The 26,939-nt window shown below is 31.4% G+C and overlaps 1 protein-coding gene and 1 non-coding gene across 2 annotated transcripts in view; one reads left to right on the top strand and one right to left on the bottom strand.

Annotated features, from left to right (window-relative positions):
- Positions 1-19,221, top strand: part of LOC136989548 (katanin p80 WD40 repeat-containing subunit B1-like) — a 58,537-nt gene extending 39,316 nt beyond the window's left edge. The window contains 15 exon segments of the mRNA XM_067287762.1: positions 4,139-4,180; positions 4,257-4,340; positions 7,082-7,197; positions 7,899-7,970; positions 8,034-8,184; positions 8,252-8,370; positions 8,451-8,501; positions 8,571-8,695; positions 10,648-10,695; positions 10,926-11,380; positions 14,021-14,191; positions 15,976-16,052; positions 16,160-16,234; positions 17,903-18,019; positions 18,256-19,221. Of these exon segments, the coding sequence (XP_067143863.1) occupies positions 4,139-4,180; positions 4,257-4,340; positions 7,082-7,197; positions 7,899-7,970; positions 8,034-8,184; positions 8,252-8,370; positions 8,451-8,501; positions 8,571-8,695; positions 10,648-10,695; positions 10,926-11,380; positions 14,021-14,191; positions 15,976-16,052; positions 16,160-16,234; positions 17,903-18,019; positions 18,256-18,388 (1,836 nt within the window). The 3' untranslated portion in view covers positions 18,389-19,221.
- Positions 19,222-24,904: 5,683 nt separating this feature from the next.
- Positions 24,905-24,978, bottom strand: TRNAI-AAU (transfer RNA isoleucine (anticodon AAU)). Its single transcript has one exon. It is a non-coding gene; the product is annotated as a tRNA-Ile (tRNA).
- Between the last annotated feature and the right edge of the window lie 1,961 nt (positions 24,979-26,939).

Below are 26,939 nucleotides of genomic sequence, written 5' to 3'. Positions count from 1 at the left end.
ATGCTTCTAAAAGTTTTAATTACGAAGTTTTTCCACACATCAAAGCATTCATTGATACTGTTTTATGTAATAAAATATAAATCTTTACTAAAAGATAAAGGTTTAAAATAAATATTTTATTAGATATTTCACAATAATAACAATAATTTTAGTTTTGGACTTCAGACATATTTCCAAGAATATTCTTTGCCAATAAAATCAATTGAAGAGTAGGTAACTTTTGATTTATCAATATCCATTAAGGTTTTCTGAATTCACATCAATGAGATACATCACAGATGATCATAATATGATTCACTCAATACATTTTTAAATTTGGAAAAAGCTGCAAGTTTTATTCTTATATATCTTAAATAAAGAATAAGCCAAATCAAATGTCATATGTATAAAAGCAACCTGCAGTATTAATGGTTAATACACCTTTAAAATTATTAGTTTAATTCAAGAGAATAATAATGTAAGTTCTGAAATCTTAACTGTGGCCAATTTCTCTTGCAATGTCAAATTTAATTATGCATTTACTTTAATAATTATCTTCTTAAATATTTAATATTTTCATTTAATGGTCGGTAAAAATCACCCAAATTGCCTAATATTGTAAAAATATCTGAAAAGCATATGGGGAGGAGTATCGATATAGACCACATTGACAATTTAATTTTGATAATTATATTATTGTCACTTGCATAAATGCGAAATTTTTAATTTAAATTTTTATAACGCAGATATAAATTTTTTAAAATCCAAAACATGTTTACTTCCTGCAAATTTCATTATAAATAATACATTTTGAAAATCTTATTCGCATAAGAATTTTTTATAGTCATCGTCTTCCTAATTTATAGGAAATTTTATTTTCCGAGAATGAGGAAGGCACAATACAATTTTATTAAAGAACAATAAAATTGTAAAATTGGCAAAATTAAGCTTTGTGAGTCAGACGAAGGATTTGATAATTTTTCTCAAATTTTGAAGATTTATGACTTAAACAAGTAAACCATCTTTTGCCTAGCATTTTAATTAAATGTATAATTAGAACAAAGTTTTTTTCTGAACATATAAAAACAATTTTTTTAATTTTTTTTATCACCATTTCAATGTTTTAATATTGACTTGGGATATTTGGTACATTATAAAAGTTGAATGTAAACTAAAAAGGCATCAAAAACAGCTAAACTGTTGAACTGATGTATTAATAAATTTTCAAGTATTTTCCACAAGGCTGTTTTCCCACATTCTATAGAATTTGATGTCTGATTTTGAAATGACGTAACATTTGGAAAGAACCATTATTTTTATATTACGCAGAGTATTAGAAATAGATAATCACTAAGTGGGATGACAAAGGTTTTTCAGATTATGAAATCTTTAAGAAAAATTGTTCTTAACATTAGTAAAAATTACAAAAACAGAATCAAAGTTGCTTATGTTTTGAAATCATTTATAATTCTTTAAAAATTTATCTAATATTCAAATAATCAAATATGATCTTGTTTTTGAAATGATTTTATAGGATGTAAGTTTGTTTCTGTAATACATAATTTATAAGTTACAACTTACAGTGTTCTAGCTAAAAACTTGTTACATTTTAGGTGTGATCTAGCTATAGAAATATTTATGGCATGAGATGATTTAACTATAGAAAAAGATTTATGCAAGGAATATTTTATAGAGCTCCTCCGTTGGTGTGTCTATCTTGTTGTGGTGGAGGAGCTTGCGTACACTGATGACTTGGAGAGCTATGATGGCAGTAGCTTAGCTACTGGTAGGGCCACCCTAGCCAGAGAGGTCAAAGAGTAGATGCCAGACAAAGAGACACCCTGGTCTTCCAGGTTGGGGTTTTGATGATAGGCCTGCACCCTATCTCCAGTAAAAAAAAAATGACACTGCAACAGAAAGCTCCAGGAAAAATCTTGGAGATCGGAAGGCGATGTCAGATGCCATAAGCCGAATATAGATAGATAGATATTTTATAGAGATTAAAAACAGATATTGATAATTATTAGTTAAAAAAATAATCAATAATAAATATATCTGTTTATATAATTAATTATACAAAATTGAATATTACAATGTAATTAATTTTGTGTTACACAGAAAATGTTTATATAAAGATTATTTACATTGAGACATTGATTTACTGATATTTCAGAATTTTGGCAAATTTTTATAAATTTTTAAAATTGTAGAAAATTTAAAATTAGTCAGTCATACCTCGGTACTCGAACGTTTCAAAACCCGAACAAATTGGTACCCGACCAAAAATTTCGAAAAAAAATGCCCCTGTTTCCGAACAAAATTTTGGTACTCGAACGGGAAAGCCCGCCAAGTCGACGCCACCGCCGTGGCGTCAGCGTCAGTTACAAGACTGTCCAGTTAGGCCTAAATTTATTTAAATTATTTAATTAAAATTCTAATTATTAAATTTAGCAAGAGATGGTGCCTAACGCCTAACTCTAGTACCAAATTATCTTAAATTATTATTACTATAGCCATTTGCTAGCCCGATAATATGGCAGTTGTTGGTCTTTACGAGACAGTCATTTTTTCGCATGCACATTAACTTACGCTGTGCTATATTTTTTGGATTAGCATCCTTTTCTTTTGATTTATTAGCCCTTAAACATGGGTCCCAAGAAGAATAAAAGTGAAAGTGGTCAAGTGAAAAAGAAAACAGTGAGAACAACAATCGAACTGAAAAAAGAAATCATTGCTAAACACGAAAATGGAGTGCGTGTTTCGGATCTCGCTGTCCAATATTCTATGGCTAAGTCGACGATATCGACTATTTTAAAGAATAAAGAAACAATAAAAAAATACTAGCGAATCAACTGGGGATTGGAACGCATTAATCCATTTTACATTATTTGTAATGGGAAAAAATGATTTGGAGTCCGAACATATTGGTACTCGAACCTCTTTCTGGAACGGATTATGTTCGAGTACCAAGGTACCACTGTAAATAATTTACATTCAAAAATAGTTGTTATAAATCAGATTTGTGTGTAAAGTTCTTAGTTTTTGGGTACAACAATACAATTTCATCAATACTGCTTCATCGTTCCAAAGTGAACTTAGACTGCTTGAAAACTTCAATCTCTGGAGATGTTTGCACATGATGGTGCTGAAAAACAACATGACTCTCACCAAATGATTTATTTTCCAGCTGTTCCACTCAATTGCTTGCTCTTGATGATGGAAAAGTATTAATTGATTTGAAAAGCAGACTGTGGGATATTAAAATAGGAATTATAAGTAATAGCTATGTATATGCATATACATGCAGGGTCTTTCAAAAAGAATGCTACCATTGTAAATTATTGTAATCATGTTTGTGTTTATCAGAGAGCATAGGAAAATGTCCAAGTGTCACATTTGCTTATTATAATTTTTCACCATGTGTACTATTTGTCATGCAGCACATATCCAACCAATACTTAAATTATTCCTAACTGGTACAGTATACCTATTATCACACATCCCATAGCAGCTATGGTTCAGCTGCAGATTATTCATGTGTCAAAATGAGTGATTCCAAGGTTTTAGAATACGTTTGTGCCTTCACAAAACACAATATGGCTTCTCTGTTACAGTGTCACCATTTTTGTTTACGGCACTTTCGAGAGGTAGTAGACAACATGACTTTCAAATGCAGATGGGAGACAAAACTAGAACTGTTACTCTGTTAATTGGTGTATGTCAGATACTTTCAGATAATTAACTTAATTACAATAATTTTGAATGGTAGCATTCATTTTAGAAGACTGTACACAGATGATTGAAACATAAATACTTTTAAAGCATTTCAAACTGAATTTAGTTTTTGTTATGAATAATTAATTTCACTTATCATATTATGATAGTGATTTTATCAGAAATCAGTTTCTGTGCATGATGACATTGTTTATCTTAAATATTAAATACTAGGAAACTATATTGATAGTTTTGTCATTTTAGCATGTTGCATTCATGAATACATGGTCTACCATATTTGTTATAATATATATTATCATATAGAATAACAATTGGCAGAACTTCTACTTATTTTGTATTGCTTTTAAAGGAAAATGTAGTAATTAAAGATTTTTAATTAATGAGCACTTCAGGTTTTTATTAACTTTGTACTTTTATTTTACAGTTATGGGATATCAGAAGGAAAGGCTGTATATATACTTATAAGGCATGTATAATTAAATTTTAAAATAATTGTATTAACAAAAAAAATCCATCTTTTTTTAAGTAAACATTTATTACAGGGTCATAGCAAAACAGTTAATAGTTTAAAATTCAGTCCGGACGGAAGATGGATTGCGTCAGGTGGTGACGACGGGACAGTTAAGGTATGGCTTCTGGAATACATTCTTGTTCATTGATATTTTTCATAAGTATGTTTGAAATAAGTAGTATTGTGATCTACATAATAACTAATTTCAATAAATAATTTTTAGATTTCGTGTTTGTAGTTAAAGCCTTTTTTATTCCACTTCCATATAGTTTTGTTTTTCTCATCTGTATAATTAGGCTGACCATAATTTCTTCATGCAAAAAAAAAGGCCCAAGGAGCTATAGCTGATTTAATATGGGCTCTTATTAAAAATTCAGTCAAGAAGTACAGATGAGCATTGTTAACAATTTCTTTGTACATTATCTGTGATATTGATTTGGTGGATTTGGTGGTCTTAATAAAGAAAAAGTATTTTTATTACATTATAATACCAGATTTAATACTTTATTGATACACAAGATTTTGGGACAAGACAAGATTGATACAACTTGGTGTGATAAACCCTTACTTCAGATAACCTTTGTAGTTATACAAATTAAATACTATAAAATAAAAGCATCATCATCAAATATTTTAATGCGTTATAGAAAATTCTATGAATTTTTTTTATTTATTTTTGTCTTCAGAAAAGGTACTAGCCATTATTTATTTAGTATATAGGAAACGTGTCAAATATTTCATGGTTTAGATATAATAAAATTTTAGTAAACCTTATTTATGTTTGTGAGTATTTTTATAGAATTACATACATAATGAGCAAGGGAAAAATTAATTCATAACATTCAAATTATTTTCCTCAAAAATGCAGACTTTTAATTTCTGTTTGTTCTTCATTTTATTCTTTATATGGTACAATCTCTGTAATCTAGTCATTTGCTAGTTTGATACGTTCAGTAATCTGACACTAGTCAACTCTTGGATAATAATGTTGCTGTTGCCAATTTATATAAATAGATAAGCTTCCCACTAGTTTAAACTCTTGTTCCTACAAAAATTGAATATCTTCCCACTAAATGTGACATGATATTGAGCCTGAACTTGAACACTCGACCTTCAGCACAATATTAAAATTTGTTAGGCTCTTCATCTTAGGCTGCTCAAAAAAAAGTACAGTATCTTATAACACAATACCATATAAATATTGATATAAAAATCAGTACTCAAAATTGTCTATAAAAAGTACTGTATCTTCCACTAAATATCCCTTGGTCATCAGTTTCCAACTAAATTTAGTGGGAATACACCAACTTGCTAATCCTGATTACTGACAATAGCAGCATACTTGGATAACAAATGTTAATCCTTTTAAAATGATTCAATTATCAATTAATTTGAAAACTAAAATACAATAAATAAACAATTCTTACTGGAATTGATTCTATAAAGTAAAATAATAGTTTGTTGAACTGACAGCGTTTCGATCCTTGATAAAACGTGCGCACACACATTGCACGAATGTCTATGATACTTATGAAGAGTTAGAATACATAAGAAATGTAGCGGTTCAACATGGATACCAGAGGAAAGTAATCGACAACCTGATTACAAGAATGCATAAACATAAACAGGACCAGCAACAACCCCAAACTGGACAAAGAAAAACTTAGTTCTGGATTATATACCATTTCTAAGTAAAGTAGTTAAGAAAGTAGCGAGGCATAGGAATCTGCATGTAATATACAGGCTTACCCAACGGTGTACAGTATCTTAAGAAACGATAAGAGAAAAGAAAAGCACGACAGAACAGGAGTATATTCCATCCCAATTAGAGACCATCGATTTAACACTGATCTAGTATATGTCAGCGCTACGATGAGGAGCTCAAAACAGAGAGTATATGAGCATAAGCAGTCAGTGAACAGGAATGCTGATTCTATGGTACTGGCAGCATTTGTGAAAGAGCAAGGGATAACGGTATTTTGGGATAAAGCCTCGATTGTGAGGGTCGCAAGATCAAGACAAGCGGTTAAGCACATTGAAAAAATGGAAATACACAGAGCTCATTTAACCACAAACTGCATCAACCATAGAGATGCAGACACGTTAGCTTCAGCCTGGAAATCCTTCTTTGATAATGTAAATTAACACTGTTAAAGCAACAGAACATCACTAAGTTACAGTTAAAAGTAGGCATCCGCAAAGGATCTTATCAATGGTATTAATGTCACATTTAGTTTATCATTATATTTAATGTAAATATTTTTACGATGCCTATGTAGATATTTTTCTACCTTTTTTGTTTTACGTTTGGATTAACGCACAAGTGCGTTACCGACAATTTGCGTGAGCACTATAGAATTTTTTATATATATATATCGTAAATTTAGAATTCTTTGTTCTTATTTTCATAATTTTATAATTCTACGTTCTTTTTTGTTGTATGTTTAACTGATGAAGGTTGCTCAAAGCAGTTGAAAACGTTTTTACATAATTAAAATACTGCTGGAACAAAAAAAAACTTGTTATTTTACTTTATAAACTAAAATATAGTAACATATATATATATACTGTATATGTTTTTGACTAATACAATGCAAATAAATGTTTTCTGTAAAATATAATATTTGAAAAGAACTTCTCTGTTCTACTTTTCAAATATTATATTTTACAGAAAACATTTATTTGCATAGTATTTGCAATATAATTGGTTGTGTTTAAACACACCAGACATCAGAAGTGTAGTGTCTGTTTTAATGTGGGCAAGTATATTTAAAATAATATGAAATCTAATGAAAATTTCATACCTTCTCTAATGATTTTAGAAATTTTTGATTGAAAAACATGTTTTCATTTCAGTTGTGGGATCTTCCTGCTGGGAAAATGCTGAATGAATTTCGAGGCCACACAGGTTCCGTTGGTGATGTAGATTTCCATCCAAACGAATTCCTTCTTGCCAGTGGAAGCTCAGACAGGTATAACAAATATGATATGATGAAAGATCTTGCACAAACCTTATGGAAAGTGGGTGTTGGTCAATTTGGTTGAATCTTTCATATTTTGTAGTTCTAGTGGTTCCAAAAGTCACCATAGGCACAAAATTAAAATGACAGTTTTTGAGTTATCAAACATCCAATATGCAAAGACAGTATAATTTGTACACATATTGTGAAGCCCTAAATCTTTGTTTCAAAATATAAAATGTGTTTTCAAATGGTATTGATGTTAGGTACGTTATCTGGATTTCTCTGTGCCAAACATCAATATTTGTTCATTCGTTATGCGGTACAAGCAAGATTGATTCTTGCTTGTTTGGGTTTATAATGCACTCCTTTATAGAGTGCATGGGAATCCTTCTTGAAAGAGATGCACTCCTGAGACTTGTTAAGTTTTTCAAAATGTTGGGGCATATCTTTTTATATTATGAAATGAAAAAGATTTAAGTAGGGCCTTACAACATTGGCATGAATTATGCTATCTTTGCATCTTGGATGCTTGATAACTCAAAAACGTTCATTCTTTGACTTGGTGCCTTTGACTTTTGATCAGGACTACTAGAACTATAAAATATCAAAGTTTCAGCTAAATCTACCAGTACCCATTTTTCATAAAGCTTATATGGGGTTTTTTATATTTGTTTTTTAAATTATTAACTTATAAAGTATTTTAATTTTAGAACAGTAAAATTTTGGGATCTCGAAAGCTTTCAATTGGTCACTTCTACGGAAGGGGATTCTGCTCCTGTTAGGTATGTTTAAAATATAGAAAAACTAAGTAACTTCGTAAACTTAAATCAAACATTTTATTATAGATGTATATATTTCAATCCCGAAGGCGAATGTTTATTTAGTGGTGCTCAAGATTTATTAAAGGTTTATGGTTGGGAACCTGCACGTACATTTGACACTCTAGTCATGGGATGGGGTAAAGTCACTGATATAGCAGCATCTCAGAATCAATTGGTAATCATTTTAAAATAAGCTTGTTTACAAAATTCAACAGGTTTAACTCATTTAACATGCTTTTTAGATTGCTGGAGCTTTCTCTTTAACCAGTGTATCAGTTTACGTGGTAGATTTGAAGAGAGTTCAGCCGTTTGGTCAAATGGGACCGTCCGTAGTTATCACACCTTCCCCCTTTTCACCTGGGTAATGTGCTAAATATCACTAATTTATTTTGTAAACCTGTCTGAGATCATATTAAAAGCACTCATTATTAATAAATTTAGAGGACATTTTCGGAAGAGTTTTGTGAAAAATAGACATTCCAGAAAATCTCAGTGAGTAAATTTTACAGTAACATAGTTTGTGAAAATAAGTTTTTTACATACTGTAATTTGTTATTTTAGAGTGGAAGTAAAAGTAGCCGAAGAAGACTCTTCAACACCAGACGAACAGTCAGATGATGCTGCGTCATCTGCTGATATCAAAGATCAGCATGATTACAATGAAATTTTCCATCCTAGGAGAGAATGTAAGTATTGGTTCATACTTCTAAAACAAGAAACATAAGAGCGTTTTACAATTTATATAGTTAAATTACAATTAATAATAAATTTACACAAATGATGTGTGTCAAGATAAAATTAAGATGAAATTCAAAGATGCTACGAAATACAAAGATCAGTTATGTTTAGTATATAGGCAAAACACTGCCAAACAGTATTTTAAATGTTAAGTAAGAAAATATTTTTTACTTTTGGAAGTATCAAATAATGGATTTTATTACTTAGATGCAATTCATAGCTAAAATAACTTTAAGAGATTAATGAGATATTAATATAATTTTACTTTGTGAAATTAATTGATATTAACTTCAGTCATGCATCTAAAATATTAAGACACAGTACAAAATGATTTTTCATTATCTTTGCAACTGTTAATGAGGAATATGGATAAATTTGACAGATTAAGAATTTATAAGAGTTTTGGAAATTGGATATAAAATAGGCAAATGTAAAATACTGGCAACTTCCTTCAAAGTATAAAAATCAATCTTCTATAATAAAATTCTTTTATATTAAAATACATTTATTATAATTCATTACAGTAATAATTAAGCTGTTTGGCAAAACTTTATGTAAATTAAAGTTTTTTCATAGTTTTTATTAAAAAATTGGTGTCATTGGTATCATAAATCTATTTTTATGAACATTAAATCAAACATTTTCCACTAAAAGAAACTTTATTTAAAAATAAGACAAACTTGCTTTGTTTATCTAAAGTAAATACTTTAGTAATTACTTTAGTAAAAATTCTAAAAAATTAAAAGCAGTTACGCAAAACATCACTCAAATAATTTTGCATAACTGTTTTTAATGTTTTAGAATTTTTTTCTTCAAATTAAGTTATTTCTCTAATGAACAAACTTGTTTGGCTAAAGCATCATAGTATCCATTGACCAAATGTTCTATGTATATATACAACGTCTTCCAAAGAGAATGCTAACGTTTAAAATTATTGTAATCGTGTTGTTATCCAAGAATATTGTAATATACATAAAAACATTGCAAAACTGTCAAAGTTTCACATTTGCCTATTGAAATTTCTCAACAAGTGTACCTCGTGTTGCACTGCACACATCTGACTGATACTCAAATTCTTTCTAAGCTTGCTAAGCCATTTCTATTATCACTCCTTCAGTGACTCCTGTAGATTACTCATGTTGCACAATGATGACCAATTCCAACTCTGCAAAGTGCAAAAAGCAAAATGCCTTCTTTGTTGCAGAGTTACCATTTTTGTTTACAATGCTTCATAAAGGTAGTCAACAATGAGACATTCAAATGCAGATGGACAACAAAACTCTGATGATTACTTTATCGATTAGTGTATGTTGAATAGTTCTTGGATAGTAATTAACATAATCACAGTAATTTAAAATGTGGAATTTATTTTGGAGGATCCTGTATTTTATACAGTTTGAGACATTTTATGACTTTTATATTGTCAAAATTTAAGAAAACATCTCAATTGCAAATTTTTTGAATAATTTAATATATTAAAAACTCATTGAAGAAACAAATTGTTTTTCTTGGGCTCATTGGGTGTTTCAATAAATAAGAAACATACAAAAATGTATTACTTAGAGAATAGAATTGAATGCTTCTTCTATAAGACATTGTATATAAATTCATTGGCAGAAATTGTGATTTCTTTAATTTGTAATTATTAATTCTGAAGGACAATAATTCATTAATTCTTTAAGAAAGTTTCACATATAAGTAAAAGAAAAGATTTTAATTAAACTTTGACAATCCCGCTCGTAATTTATCATTTTAAGAATAAAATTTCATTATTATTACAACATAATTATACTTGTTGTATTCTGTACTTTTAGTTTCTTTGTCAGATTTTGTTTGCATGAATATAAAGTATATTGCATGTAATTAGCATGAACTAAATTGTTGGTTTTTGTTTTGCTAGTGACTCGAACCCCTCCAAAGGTGGAACCATTTCCGTCACCTCCAGAGGGTATGCATGCATATTTTATATTCCGTTTTTTTATTTGTTTGTATGCTTTTATTATATAGATTAGTATTCTTATCTCTCAAAAGTAAGATTGTACTATGCTTCTGGAGAGAGATTTTATTTAGCTCGATTTTTGCAGGAGAAATCTCAATTTATATTGAAAACATTGACACATCATATGTAAAAGTTTAATGCTTAATATAAATTTTGTGTTTATTTTCTTTTTTATTCAGATTTAAATAATCAGACGAGCGATGTGCAGAATGTTAGTGTTTCCGACAACGAACTTCCGCCATTTGTTCCTCCTGTGGAGATGCCAAATCTTTTGCCAAATAAAGAAAAGAAGATTTCATTAGTTACTACTGCATCCATGTCAGTCAGTCACTCGTCATTAAATTTAACTTACACAAAAATACCAGATCAGAAAATAGTTCAGAATGTTTGTAATCCTCCAATTACTGTAACAACTGTAAAGCCTTTAGAAAAACATTCTGTCATGAGACACAACATCAAGACCTTTGATTCTTCCACTATCTCTGTCGTTAGACCTGTACCAATAGTGGAAAAAGAAGTCAAGCCTCAGAGAGCAATAATACATCCTGAGAGGCAGGTGGTGCCGAATTTTGTCGACTTCATTCCCGACCAGAGGGAGAGACCTGCAGGTCTTGATTTAGAAGAATTTCTTCCTGTAAGTTTTATAAAGTTGAATTAACATTTTAAGTACAATGATTTCTTTTTTAACTTTTTCTTATGTTTGTAAATTGTAGAGAAAGTAAGAAAATGATGTCTATTATTTGAGTTTCAGAAATATGTTCATTATAATCATGTAAAAATTATGTGAATATGTTGAATTTGATTTCTGACAGCCAATTAATTCATCACACTCTAGTCTTATTCGTGAACTGTATTCTTTCAACTTTGCGCTAAAGATTTCATATTGTGCAAATTATTATTTTTGATAGAAATGAAGTGTTCAAACATTTGAGAGATTTTACTTGGTATTTTTTTCTTTATTCAATATCCAGTCACCTACAAAATGACATCACTCTTTGCTATTTTTAATATTAATGAGGAATCAAGACTAATTTTCTTATCTACAGAAGTATCTTATAAAAATGTGATTTAATCTTTGAGAAAAACTTTTCATATTTTATTATTTGAACAGAACTGCTTTTGAATTCATTTGAATATAACCAGTACTTTGTGATTTTAGAATCATTTTTGGCTTTGACAAATATACAAGGTCTATCTGGAAAGTTTGCAAACTTTGCAAATAGAAGTTGTTTGCATTTAACCTAGAAGCTAGTGAACTAGTAACGTCATGCAATTTTATTTAGCCTAGCCGGTTTTGTCATCTTTGAAGTATTCCCCCCTGAGTCTATGCACTGAATTCAGCATTTCTACTATGAAAGGAACGCTTCCTGAAATGCTTCTTTTTGAATGATGTGCAGCTCCACTAGCAAATTTTCTGTAATTGCATCAATGGATTCAAAACAGCAACTTTTGAGAGTGGATTTTAATATAGGAAACAAAAAAGTCTGCTGGGCCTTAGTCTGGTGAACTTGAAGGTTAGAGAATAAGTGGTGTCAAGTTATTGGCCAAAGACACTGTTATTAGCAGTGATGTGTGGATGGGAGCATTGTCATGATGCTGTTCTCTCCAAACAGTCAATCTTCTTCCTCTCTGCTTCATGAAGATGTTTCATCACTTCCAGATAGTATTCCTTATTTACTGTCTTTTCTTCTGGAAGAAATTCTCACTGAACGACACCTCAAAACAGTGAGCAAGACCTTCACGCTCGACCAAACTTGTCACACCTTTTTAGGTTGTGGTAAAGATTTTTTCACCCACTGTGATAACTGACATTTTGCTTCCATGTCATACCTGTAGACCCATGTCTCATCCCCAGTGATGGTGTTTTTTCATGAAATTTTTTATCAGACCTAGTCCATCCCAGAACTCTTCACTCAATTGCACTCACGGAAAGAAAATCACAAAATACAATTAACATGTGTTTACACAAATGACCATGACATAACAAGAAATGAAGATAGAACAAACTGCTTTCAGCAAATAGTACACAAAACTTGCTGGTAGAAAGCTGTGCATGCTTCATTCAGATTCAATTCTCAATTATGTAATTTAAAAAGTTTGTGAACTTTTCACAGACCTCGTATCTTAGTGTTTTTCAGCTTCTAAGTAAAATATATAAGGCTCAAATTACTGGTTGTATTCAAATCAATTCAAGGGAGTTCTGCTCGAATAGCAGTGTCTGAAATCAAGATTCATTCTGAAAGTTGTTTCTTGTAAAAAACCTTAAGTTGTTACAGAAACTTGAGGTTTCTACAAGAAACGAGGCATTGTTTCTGATATTTTTATCATATACATGCTTTAATTCATAACTTTATGAAATGCAGCTCCAGTTTTGTAAACATGACTATTTCCAACTCTCAAAGTTAGATTGAATTAATAAAATCAAAGTGGCTTGATTCCAGGAGTCATTGATCCATTATTATGTTATTCATTAGATAAGAGTTGTGCAATCTCCATGCTTTAAATTTTCCTTGGACTATTTATAACTTCCCAGAATCAAAGGAATGCAATTTGAGGATGTGAGATATCAAATACAATATGATGAAAGAATTAACAGAAGTAAATTTAAATGTGTAACATGTTTTTCCAACAGTTTTAAAAAGAAGCACAAAAGAGTGTATCATTTCAACAAGTTACTCACTATAAAAATACTTTGAAAATCTTTGTTTTTTTAGAATAAAATATTTAAAGTAAAAGTATTACTGCATATACAAATAAAATTGAATTTTTAATCCTCCTTATTAAAGATAGTACTTTATATTATAATGAATGATTCACTTAAAATTTAAGTTTATATTTTATTAATTAAAAGTATTAAAAGTGATTTATTTATAACAATGATAAACTTGAGATATAAACTGCCACCAATACCTAAAACATTACAAGGAATTATTAGAACATCAAATATCTAAAATACACTAGAATGGAATACAGAAAAATTTTGCTTAGTGCCAAAACTGGACAAGATTAAACTATGCACTATTAACATCTGAATAGTTAAATGACTATTAATGTAGCTATTCAAAAAAATTTTGTATTATAAATTGTCAGTTTTTTAAAATACAGTGTTTACTAGTTTTTTATTTTGTTTAATCACAAAATTTTTTCTGAGCATAGAATATATTTTGACAATTTATATCTTGATGTAAAATAAATATATGTATACTTTGAAAATTTAATCTTATTAAAAAATTATAAATTTACTTATTAAATATCTGTTTAAAACATTTTTCAGAAACACCTTCAAAATTCGTTTCACCATGGCGTGCAAACTGAACACAAGATGTCTGAGGCCGAGGCCATGTCTGTCATAATTGGCGGACACCAGTCAATGATGACAGCAATGACATATCGAAAGAAAAACTTGCAGATAATTCTTGCCCAGTGGAAAACCAAAGGAATTAAAGTGAATAATTATTATCAAAATCAATTAGATTATTAAAAATGTGTAAAAAAAATTTTTACTTTTTCTTCTTTTTTCAGAGTTATAATAATAATTTGAAAAAAATTTTGTATTATAAATTGTCAGTTTTTTAAAATACAGTGTTTTCTAGTTTTTTATTTTGTTTAATCACAAAATTTTTTCTGAGCATAGGATATATTTTGACAATTTATATCTTTCAATAATAATAGTTTTTCTAATTGTCAAATGTAAGCATTTCATAAAAGTTTTCCAAAAAGAACAAAACTATTTTTGTATGCCCGTTAGAGAAATCAATTGCATTATACTTCAACTCATTTCTGTAAGTTGAGTGCACAACATAATGTTACCAGAGTCTACTGTTAAGTTGCTTTTTAAACAGGCTGCACTATTAGATGTGTATGTATTAAACAATCTGGGCATAAATTCATTGATATAAAACTGTTAAATTCTCCCCAAATATTCATAAATGTGTTACAGCTTACATAATGTTTTTATCTAAACAGATGATGACTGTATTACGCAGTCCCACTATAACTAGTTTTGCTTGAATAGTAAACTGTAGATGTTATTTGCACAAATATTATACAATATAAAAAATATTTAAATGTTAATAGAATCCATAATAATAATTTTGATTGAGATTTTTTTTTTTCCTCTTGCAACAAAAGTATTTAATTTGAAAGTTTAGTTGCAACTAATCTTAACTTTCTTTGTTAGCAGTTTTGATCAACTAATTTAGAAAATTATGAGGGTGGATCAAATATAAACGGGATTTATTTTATGTTTTAAAATTATTTATTAAAAAATGAAAAAACATTATGATTTATTTTTCTACATAGCTTCCTGCTATAGAAATACATGTTTCCCAGAGAGAAGGAAGGTTTCTTATTTCAGTATTGTAGAATGAAGTTGGTTGCATCAGGAGCCAATTGCGCATGAATTCCTCCACTCCTGCATCATCATTGAATCACTGCCCTCCTATAACTTCTTTAAGCAGCCCAAACAAATGAAAATCACAGGGTGATAGGTCCGGGCTGTAGGGAGGATGATCAAGTGCAGTCCAGTGCATTTTTTTAAGTTTTGAGACTGTTAGAGCTGAGTATGGGGCCTGGTGTTGTCATGGAGGAGAATGACATCTCAATTGCTTGACAGCTTCTATAACTTATTCTAACCTTCTCTGCAATTTCACAAACTGATTTGTCTCTCCTCTTCAATAATGTCTCAAACCATTCAAATGTTTTCACTTGTGATGCTGGTCCAAGGACGGCGATCGTGTTTCTGATTTTTCACTTGTGTCCGTCCTTCCTTGAACTTTTTATGCCAGGCAAACACACAAGTCCTTGACAGTGTTTGATCCCTAAACTGTGTAGTCAATCTGCGAAAAATTTCAAGTTGCGTTGACTCCTTCACGAGCAAAAAATTGTATGATTATGCATTCTGCAACAGAAGGGTGTACCTATTGTTTCAACATCGTGAGCACTACTGACGAATTGGTTGAAAGTATGAAATGGCCGGCATTCCCAGTCTTAATGACCCTACCCAATCAGACTAGATGCACGGGCCCTGTACTGCCAACCTTAGTTGCTCAGGAACAAAAATCCCATTTATATTTGATCTACCCTTGTAAATTGTTAAATATGATACAGAATTATTTAAACATTAATGCAAATTGTTGTTTGTATAATTTTAAAAATATATATATATTTTTTGCTGGATTTATTTTTTAAATAGGGAAAATTTTTACATTAATGTTTTTTTTTTTTTAGAATGCCTTAGAATCTGCCATTCACCTGAACGATTCGTCAATACTGGTAGACATTTTAAATGTTGTGACACTCAGGCCGTAAGTTTAAAACTACTATTTAATTTAATTTTTTGTAAGAAACTTGAAAATTTTAAACAATTGAGTTTCACTAATATTTTTCTCACTTTATTATAATTTTAAACTAGGTCCATGTGGAACTTGGACATGTGTCAGATTTTACTTCCCGTGATATCGAATTTACTGCAGAGTAAATATGAAGCGTGAGTATGGAGTTTTTAATTGTAAATTAATAATTATGAATTCAAAATGTATGTAGCATGTCTTTGACCAGTCGATCTAAAAACTGGAAGCAAGCAGAGCAAATTTGTCTTGTATTACACAAGCCAAAATGTAATATTAAGTATGTAGACTTTACAGAAATGACTTACTTTCAAATTCAATTGTTGCAATGGATAATTTGTGCCAGTTACCTGTCACCTCATTGATCCACAAAGCCTTTTCTGTCCACAGTTGCATTTATTGCTTGACATTTTTTGGCCCAACTGCTATTCTCTGAACACCCAAGATACTGTTGCGTGAGAAAGTCCAGGGAAGTTAGAAGTTTCCAAAATACTGGAACCAACTCTTCTTGCTGGAGATCATGCCTCAATCAAAGATGTTTAAATTTTTTGTCTTACCCGTGTTCTAGCTAGCTGTACTTCTAAACAGTTCTGTTGATATTGAGCATGTCTTTTATATGCTACTGATTGCTGTTGTCTCACTATGCATCACTAATAGACCTATCCAAATTAGACTCTAATAATTTGGCCACTCAGTGTATTTCTAACGAACAGAAAATGCTTCCAAACAAAGAACTGACTCTGTACTTCAAAATGCAGCAACCTTTGATCCTTACTGAAGATCAAAACATTTAATTGAAGCATTTATAGTTATTCTTTCACACTGAACAATATTGGAACTCTTGCATTTATTACATTTATAATTTTAGAGTGGATGTGACCACTGGATTCTTACAAAGCATGCATTTTATGTTCTGAATCTGTACTCAGATGTCAAATGTTTGACATAGACTCCTGCATGCTTATTTCTTGCATTATTTCAAAGAACTTAGATTTTTGTTACAAGTTTCTTTGTACAGTTTTTATGTTATGGTTATTTTATTTATTTTTTTTTATATCAAAAAACAATCTGTGTTGCAAGTCTAGACTAGTTTATTTATTATTCAAGTTTATCAATTAATTTGTCATTTGATTTGTGTGATAATAAAATAATAATGTGATGCTTTGTTACACTGAAGTGAAATGTTCCATTTGAGATTTTTTTTATCATTGGGAATGTAATGGAAGATGCCCATCGTAACATTGCTACCTAACTTTCTGCAATCGTGCTAATTCATTTACCCAAATTTTGGGTTTCTCATTTATTGGTGACCATGTAGTTTAAAAAATAAGTCACCAATGTTTTGGTAGCATCTACATGAAAAGTGCTTTGTTAACATGTACTATTTTAGTGTTACACTTACATGCAGAATCAGTCTCTCATGACTTTCTGAAACTTGCATTTCAGTCTTGTAACTTAAAGACACCTAAATAATGTTTTCTTTATGCACACTCTCTTATTAAAAATATTGTTCTTTCCACTGTTTGTAATATAATTTCTTGACATGAGAGTCGGTCGTATCTTGAAAGTATTACCCAAGAAATTTGTCATAGGATTCACACTAAATTTTATTGGGAGATACAAATAGAAATTTTTCCTGTAACACCAGCCTGCTCCTGTACTATTTATTCACTTATCTCTCTTAAAATTTTTCATTGATTTATTACGAGCATGTTGTGCTGTCCTATTACATGTTAGTTTTTTTTTAATCTTTAAAGACAATGGAAGAAATTTGATTGTATTTCAAAAAATATTTATTTTTTGTTTAGGCATATGACTGTGGGATGTGCAGGACTGAAGCTCATCTTGAAAAATTTTGCAGTAGTTATCAAAACGAACATAACTGCTCCTCCAGGGGTGGGAGTGGACATTACGAGAGAAGAGAGGTAAATTTATTTACTGTAATACATAGGCAAGTCTAATGATCTACAACAAAGATTTAGCTAGACTTTAAATTTTATTATTACATGAGAATCTCTGAAATGGAAAAATAACAACTGTTGTGGAATGTTACTACTTCTAGACTTATTTTTTATATGGCAGATTGAGATTTTATTTAAAATTGTTTAATTAGAACTTTATTTGCAAAACAAAACTTAAAATTCTGTATTTTTTTCTCCAGGTATAACAAGTGTATGAGTTGTTATAACCAACTTCTGTCAATACGTGCCTTTATACTAAAACGCCAGACGTTGCAGGGAAAGCTGGGACAGTCTTTTCGCGAACTCCACATTCTCATGAGAAGCTTAGAATAATTTGTGTAAAAAGTTATTCATGAATGCAAGAGAAAGGAGGCCTTCTTGCGTCCGAAGGCCCAGTTCCTTTCAGTTAATACTCCGCCGATTTATCGGTAGGTTTTTTTTTATATATTTTCCCCGAGGGAAAACCTGTACAGATCTCCAGTTTTCCAGGAGGTTTCGAGATTGCCGTCATCGCCGTCGGTCCCAACGTTCGCATTTCCTCTTCACGGACGGGCGACTGGTTCGTCCACGAGAGAGGAAAATCCTTCAACTTTGTTTTTCTTACTGTGATAGTATTGCCTTTGAGAATTTGTATATCAAAAATCCTAAGTGTACCGTGTTGTTGTTTTTTCATTCCATTACAGAATGTACCATCGCCTCAAACTTTCATGATTTTGTAAAATTAGAAAATATTCCAATAAGAGATCATTCACTGCCCCCTATACTCCTCTAAAGGAATAAGATTTAAAGTGCATTGCAGTATATATATATACATATATATATACATATATAAAGAGAATTTTTTATTGTAAATATAATGAAGATCAAATGAACTAATGCATGAATTAATAACTTCTTATGTAGAGTAACTGCTGAATGTATTTATTGTTTAACAAATTACGTGCAATAGTACCAAAATGCCAAGGTGGTGGCAGGTTGCTCAAACGATTCCGTTTATCACAAAAGTGCCACTCGACTTTGAGTTTCCGGAACAGCTTCTAAGATCTTCGTCAGCAAGACTGTTCGGCCGGTGGGCACGTCTCCGACCATGCCCACTGACATAAGTGAGTGACTGCGAGTGAATGTATCTCATGTGTTAATTTAGCATATTAAAATATTTTAGTTTATTATTGTTTGGATAATTTTATCGTGAAAATGACGAAAAGTTTGGTATGGGATGTTTGTTAAAACATACAGTTACTTACAGTGACACGTCACAATGCCAGGCTGCAGTTTTTAATCATATTTTAAATTTATTTCATTTAAAATATATGCTCTTTGCCTCAAATTAGTAGTGGTTTGCCCCTGTGCTGTATATCATACCTTCTTGCTAGCAATAGTCATGCCAGTCATCTAATTCCTTTTAGGGGGAATTTTTGAATTGAAATCATCTGACTTCCGGTTTGTATCCAAAGTTCATATTTAGTTAATGGGGGCCTCTTGCCTCTAAGGCAGGGATGGGCAACCCGCGGCTCGCGTGGCTTAAAATATGAATAAATATATCAATTTCCCAGCTTAATGATATATTCAACAAAAATTCAAACGTTAGTTTCTACAACTTATATTTGTGAAAAGTTTTTTCGCAATGAATTTAGTAAAAATTAAAACAAGAAACCGGCTAACAGACACGTCGAAACTAATTTAAAACTAGTGGTGACTAATATTTAACCAAATATTTCCGATATATTACGTTTAAATCGGTGCCAGAAGTTATATTAAGTATACATATGCCAATTTATAATTATATATGAATAAAGAATTGTGATTTACCGACAGTTCCTTCCTCTTTTCTCTTGTGTGCGGCCCGCGTCAGTTCAAAAGTTTTGAAATGTGGCCCTTACGTAGAAAAAGGTTGCCCATCCCTGCTCTAAAGTTTCCATATCTGGTTTTGTCTTTCATCTAACTCAGTTCTGGAGATTAAGGAAAGACAGCTGATGGATGACAATGGGAATTTATAAGTGTACAATTTTTTTCAAATTGCAGCCCAATGAGTAATTGCAGCAATCGCACACTAAACACGACAAATACGCCCTAAATTTGAAGAATTGAAGTTCAAGCCAGGACGAATTACTGCTAATAAGTTTAAACAGAACCATTACTTAACAATCGAATTAAAATATTAACATTTTGGACTGTCGAGAACAAAATTGAAACACTAGAATATCAAGAAGAACCACTGTCCAAGTACTCAAATATGTTTTATAAAGCAAACTTCACTGGTTTAAAAACAACGAAAATCTAGACTAAACATTCTAGAACTTGGGTTGCAATCGCTTTATTACACGAGAAAATAGTCTTAGTCGACGAGACTTTGTGGTGTTCGAGTTACGTAGGCGTCACAATAAGAATAGTGAGGTTGCGGCGGACGTTTTCAACGCGAAAACGTGTACGTCGGACGTTCAGCGCCCCATTCTGTAAGCCTAGGAAGTTTGACAATGACATTTGGAACGTCAGTGGAATCATGCTCGACGTTCCAAATTTGTCCCATAAACTTCTAGGCTTACAGAAAGGCGGTGCTGAACGTCTGACGTACACATTTTTGCGTTGAAAACGTCGGCCGCAACCTCTCTATTATTCACGTCATTCCGTAAAGGTCAAACTTCAAAACACACGTCGTTCCCTGCTAAGGGTACGTTGGTAAAGTCAAACGAGAATGACGCCATGGTTCACAACAAAATGGCCGTACCTAAAACCGAAGTTGTAACTGTTGCTAGTGTATTTTTATCCGAAATATTTTTCTCGGATTGCTTCACATAGTCGGTTGACTTATTTGCGTCCATGCGAAGCGATTTTAATCCACGACTTACGAATCGAGCGGATTTAGAAACGTCAATGTCGCCGGACGCCATTTAATTCGCCATGTAAACCATTTCGTTTCGAACATCGAGCATGCGGATCGTTTCATGAACGACTCGTTAGTATTTCGTTCAATTTTACGAACGCACCCAAGCGGCGGTACGACGACGACGTAAAAGCAAGATCCGTTCGATCCAAGGACAAGAACGGTAATTACGGAAAACTCGCACAATGCAGTAAAATTGTTCAAAATGGAAAATATATATATATACTGTATACGATTTCGTGCGAGTGCGGTTTATACAGGTTTTATTGTATTCGCCAAAATACGAACAAAATCAGTATTCAAACTCTGACAGTCGTGGCGTGCCAAATTACGTATAAGACCAGGAACACACATGCGTAAAATTCGGCGTAAAATCTAGCATAAAACAGAAAACGTAAATTTTTCTGAAATTTTGGCTGAAACAGAACTGAAAAAAGAGTAGAGCATGTGTTTACTTTTTACGCCAAAATTCCTCCAATAAAGAGAAGTCTCTTCTGTGACGTCAAAGTAGACACGTGGTTTTTGTTCTAATAATGGGGGCAATGAGGGTTGACCCTATAATTGTGACGGTCTCGAAAAAATGAAAAATAAATGAAATAGAAGAGTTCATTGAATCCGTTCGACCACATCAGTGTCATGTATAAAGACACTGTATTTAAACAACGTTTATGGATGGCTACAGGTGCAAAATTTCAAACAGGTAGGTCTAGTAGAATCGATATATAGGCTTAGTATTTAGATCACACGTTCTTTATTTGAATTCGGAATATAAGTCTATTAATTTAAATTTTCTATATTATAGCAGAGGAAGTGGAGAAAAAAATGGAAGGTACTGTACAAAGGGATAGATAGCCTATATGAGAGAAAAAATTACAGTAGAGAGTTGTTTATCCGAACGCTTTCCAGTCGGATGTGTCGTGCTGAATCGAACTTTTTTGATACTAGATTTACTTCTAAAGTATAATTTTTATGTTTTTATATTTTTCAATATATCTATTTTGTTTGTACAAAGTAAAGAAATAATTTTTAACGATACAATAGCCTCGATTATTATTATAAAAATTTTCGTTAGGCTTAAAATCGACGAAAATTCAACACAAAGCGACACGCAACGGAGAAAAATTTCAACATGGGACAGGTTAATATATTTTTTGTACTTAATCGGTTATCCGAACAACTCCAGTCTCCAATTGATTCGGATAAACGACTCTCTACTGTATTAAAATTAGCATTGTTAGTGGCAGTGGTGTTTCCTATTCGGCCAGAATTTTTACGTTTGTGTGTTCTGGCATAAAACAGAAACTGAACTGAAAGCTGATTTCTGATTCAGTTTTCTGCCAAACAATTTTGCGCATGTGTGTTCCTGGCCTTAGTGTTCATTTTCATGACGTACAGTACCCTAACTGTGTACCAAATTTCAATTTTTTAGGTTCAGCGATTTACTCTGGGCGATGATGAATCAATTACTTAGTCAGTCAGGACATGTAATTTTATATATATATACATAAAAATAGAAATAATAATAATTATTATTTCTATTTTATAATAATAATAATTATTATTATTATTATTATTCACTTCAAGAACTTTGTTTATTAACTATGTCGCGGACAGCATCTTTGACATGCCTGATCTGGACGCAATTATACGCAATAATAATTAATAGGTAGATGTACTGTACTTGTTGTGGCCGTATTAAAACAATTTTTAACTTCAAAAAATATTTTTATATTCTTACAATTTTTTAAAGCAATAAAACATAGTAAACATAATGCAAAAACATTTTCTCTTTCACTTTATGACATTAATTTTTATTAATTTTAACATTTTATAAACGAAATTTAGAATTTTTTAAAATATTGCAAAAATTACTAGTTTTTACCATGCCTATACCAGTTGTGGCCCACCTGTGTACCAGTTGTGGCTACCCCATGTTTAATGCAAGTAAAACTGTTTTACCAGAATATTTTTTAATATAATTCACAAAAACTGGGCATAATATATAGTCAATAGTCTCTGAATATTATTCCAGCTTTTAAACTAGTGAAATGACCAAAAAAAAAGTATTTTGTAGTTTTATACCCATCAAGTCTTTTATATTATCGATATTATTTTATCCACAGCAGACTTAACTTATAGAAAAAATATTACTGCCACAACAAATTGTTGTATAGTTTACTTATAAAACTATTTATTTTTATTTGACTGGAAAAAAGTAAAATCCTAATATAAGTATAATACCCTAATAATGCGTATGGAAAGAATCCATATGGTGGCCAAAACTAGTACAGCATTTTTGGCCATCTCTGCGGCCATAACTGGTGCATCATGAAATATTTTGATTCACTTGCGGCCATGACTGTTTTTAAATATAATAAACTAAATAACCTTTAAAAAATTCTCACATTTTCCGAAGCTTCCTATGTTAACACAAAACATTTGTACAACTGAATTATACATTTATTAAAATTTAAGCTGATAACTATCTCTTGGTTCTTTATGACTTAACATATAAAAGCAATTCAAATTTGTATTACTAAAATTAATCTACAGTAGAGCATTGATTATCCGACCCCCGATCAACCGTCACATCGGTTAACCGACCACGTTCTAGTCGGAAAATTCAAATGTACGCTAGTGATGTGCCGCTACAATATTTGGCTATGTCTTGGCTACTTTAATATTATTTTTGTTAAATTTTTACGTGTTTTAGCTGGCAACACTAACTCGACCATGAAAGGGAGGCCAGTATTTAAACGAGGCTTAATTTTATTTAACGACGATATCCAATTGCTGTTTTTAAAACGTGTGCAAGATTTAGCGGCAAAAAAAAAACGAGTGTCAGCTGTGAAGAAAAAAAAATTTGGACTTTTCTAATGTATAGGCTTATTTTATGTAAAATATGTAACCCGAATATATATTTTTTTTTGTTTTATATTTTTCAATATACAGTACAGTACTGTATTTATTTTGTGCAAAATAAAGAAATAATTTTTAACGATACAATAGCGACGATTATTATTTTAAAAAAAATTTCTTAGGCTTAACATCTATGAAAATTCAACGCGAAGCAGGTTAATAGCGATATACTAATATACTATACTGATAATGTATTTTTTCATACTTTTCGGTTATCCGTTTTTCAGTTATCCGACCAACCCGAGTCCCCAATTGAGTCGGATAATCGATGCTCTACTGTATTTAGTCTTCTTTATACACATACAGCACATGCAGTAATTATCAAAATAATACAAAAATTTATAGAGGTGCTACTTTTATTATTTTCCGTGATAAAGATTTACTATTTCATCTTTTTTTCGATTTATTTGATGTACAAAATCGCACAGAGCAATGAACTATTTTAAAACTCAACAGTATCAGGATATATAGATTTCAAAAATTTAAAAATTCGAAAATACTATCATAACAACAGCAGCGCCGCTAGCTGTTTGAGCTCCCGTGTGCAATACCGATTATGCCGCCCCTGTTTAATTAACTACGACTACCTACGCTGAGCTTGCCAGCAATACCAATTTGCCGCCCGCGGGTGGTGCACACCTTGCACGCCCGCTTACGGCGGGCCTGCATAACAAGCAATAGTATTAGTATTGATCACTTGATCGAATGGTCCGGTCATCAGCGCTCCTAGTGAAGAAAACATGCTAACTATCTTAGGCATCCACACACGTGTTCAGAACAAATGACTAAGCTGTTTTTATTGTAGGCTATGAATAAACGCAGATTTTAGGATTTAGTTTCTAATCGTGTGAAGTACCGGTACATCGTACACGCGGAGGTAAAGGAACCACGTGTAGGGAGGGATATCGTTACTGCCATCTATTGGTCGTTTTTTGAAATTCGTAGATATGTTTGATTTTAAAAATACATGAATTTGTCTTGCTTCGTTTTAAAGAAGTAAAAATGACGAAGATTTAAAAATAAAAAATAGGAGGAAAAAAAATATATAGTGGCTCGTGTGGGGATCGAACCCACGACCTTCGCGTTATTAGCACGACGCTCTAACCGACTGAGCTAACAAGCCACACATTCAAAGGGTTCTTTTCATTTCTATATAAATTGATAAGTTAAATTTTTTTGTCACGTTAGAAGTGTTGATTGTTATTTAGTAGCGACTTACATAGAATGTGTATTTCTTTTAGAACGAAAAAGACAGAATTCTTATTTCTCTATTCTAGATTTTGTGTAATAAAATCGTAGTCATATGCTACTTCTCAACGAGGAAATTAAACGGATTAGTTAGGATTTATTTTTAGCTATGAACATCAACCATGCCATTTAAATAAATAAAATTCGAGTTGTAAAAATCAAAAAACGTTCGAATACAGCGATGTCTCTGGAAAACAAAATCAGGGGGTGTATTAACAGTTGATGAAGCAGTGGCGTGCCGTGACATTTGATGATAGGGAAGCTGTGTTTCTGTAAGAAGCCGACTTACAGGAGCAATCAATTAATTGCGCGTCAGGGCCCGTTCGTATTCGTTTGTTCGATAAGCCAGTAAAAACCGTATACTTCTTTAAATGTATTTTTAATAGATTATCTGACGTACTGTACTTAATAAATAAAAAAGTTCAATATAATTACCTCCGTTATTAGATTCAATAAATTCCCTATGCCCCCTAAATGCCAATTCTCGCTTTGAGAAAAAACATATAACATCTATTAATTTAGATATACCTATTAATCGTAATTATCTCGTTATAATTTTCAATATTTATTTTATATTGTCTACCAATGTTAAATTCTATTACACTTTGATTTCCAAATTGCTTCAATTTTACGAAAGAATCGTCATTCGTCGAAAATGTTATCGTCAAAATGTCGAAATTTTTTGTCGACGTATTTATATTTAATTTAGGCATTGGTCTTTCTCTTTTAATAATGTTTTCTTTTCCTTTATACGGTCTTGAGCCAAAACTTCTTTTTTAAAATAAATTTTTGAATCACTAGCCACGATGTAAGGGCTAAAATTAAAATTATCAGAAAAACTTACTTGGTAAAACAAAATGTGTGACGAATATACATGCCTAGTACAAAAAATTCTTCAATCGTGTGAATATACTTTTAAAGAAACTTATAATTAAATATAACTTTGTGAAGAAACGTTCATAAAAATAACAAAATATTCTTTACTTTTTAAATCTTAAAACAATCCACTTAGTGAAATACTGTAGCTCCCTACGAGTGGCTAATGAATGAAATCAGAGACGGTCCAGGTAGGTGTGTGCGTGCCAAATCCCGAGGGTGCCGATACCGGTCAATGTCAAATGCCTCTTTTGTCGCGTCACTAGTATATATCAAAGGACGCGACAGGGTTGTTGTAGATTTTAAACGCCATAGCTGTAAACATCTAAATATGTTAAACTTAACAGATTGTCCGTCGTTCGTTTTCTAACTAATTCGTTTTAGGACCAAGTGTTCACGGAAATTTCCAAAATTTACAACTTTTCGGTCACTCTCATTGAACTGGAAAAATTTCTGTCTTTATTACATCTAATATTATGAAGAGATCAGACCCCACTGTACTCGGCAAGAGATTGGTTCGGTTAAGCTTCTTTTTAAGTAAAATTTCGACTCTTTCATCAGGGTTTTATATATGTTTCTAATTCCCTAATCGCTTAATTATTTAACTACTATTTAAGTAGAAATAAGTCGAAACCGGTTACTTTGTACCTGAATATCTGTAGTCTTGGGAAAACAGTAGAAAGACAAATTTTTATGACAACGGATATATAAATCGTAAATTTAAGAAAAATAAATTCTAGAGCTTTTTTTTGTACCATTGTACGTCTCAATCATTAAATTTGGTTGTAAATGATGCTGCCAAAGTAACAGTTAATTTTTAACACTGTATTAGAATTGTACACGTTTTTTCTGCATCCCCTTACAGATGGGACATACTAAATCGTAATATCACCGGTTTAACATCGAAATCCGTAAGTAATATAAGATGGGAGAGCGGAATAAACGCGGAATAAATATATC

Source organism: Centruroides vittatus, unplaced genomic scaffold (assembly GCF_030686945.1).
Source record: "Centruroides vittatus isolate TY-2023 unplaced genomic scaffold, ASM3068694v2 scaffold_654, whole genome shotgun sequence".
Lineage (NCBI taxonomy): Eukaryota > Metazoa > Arthropoda > Arachnida > Scorpiones > Buthidae > Centruroides > Centruroides vittatus.
This window is presented reverse-complemented; position numbering and strand designations above follow the sequence as displayed.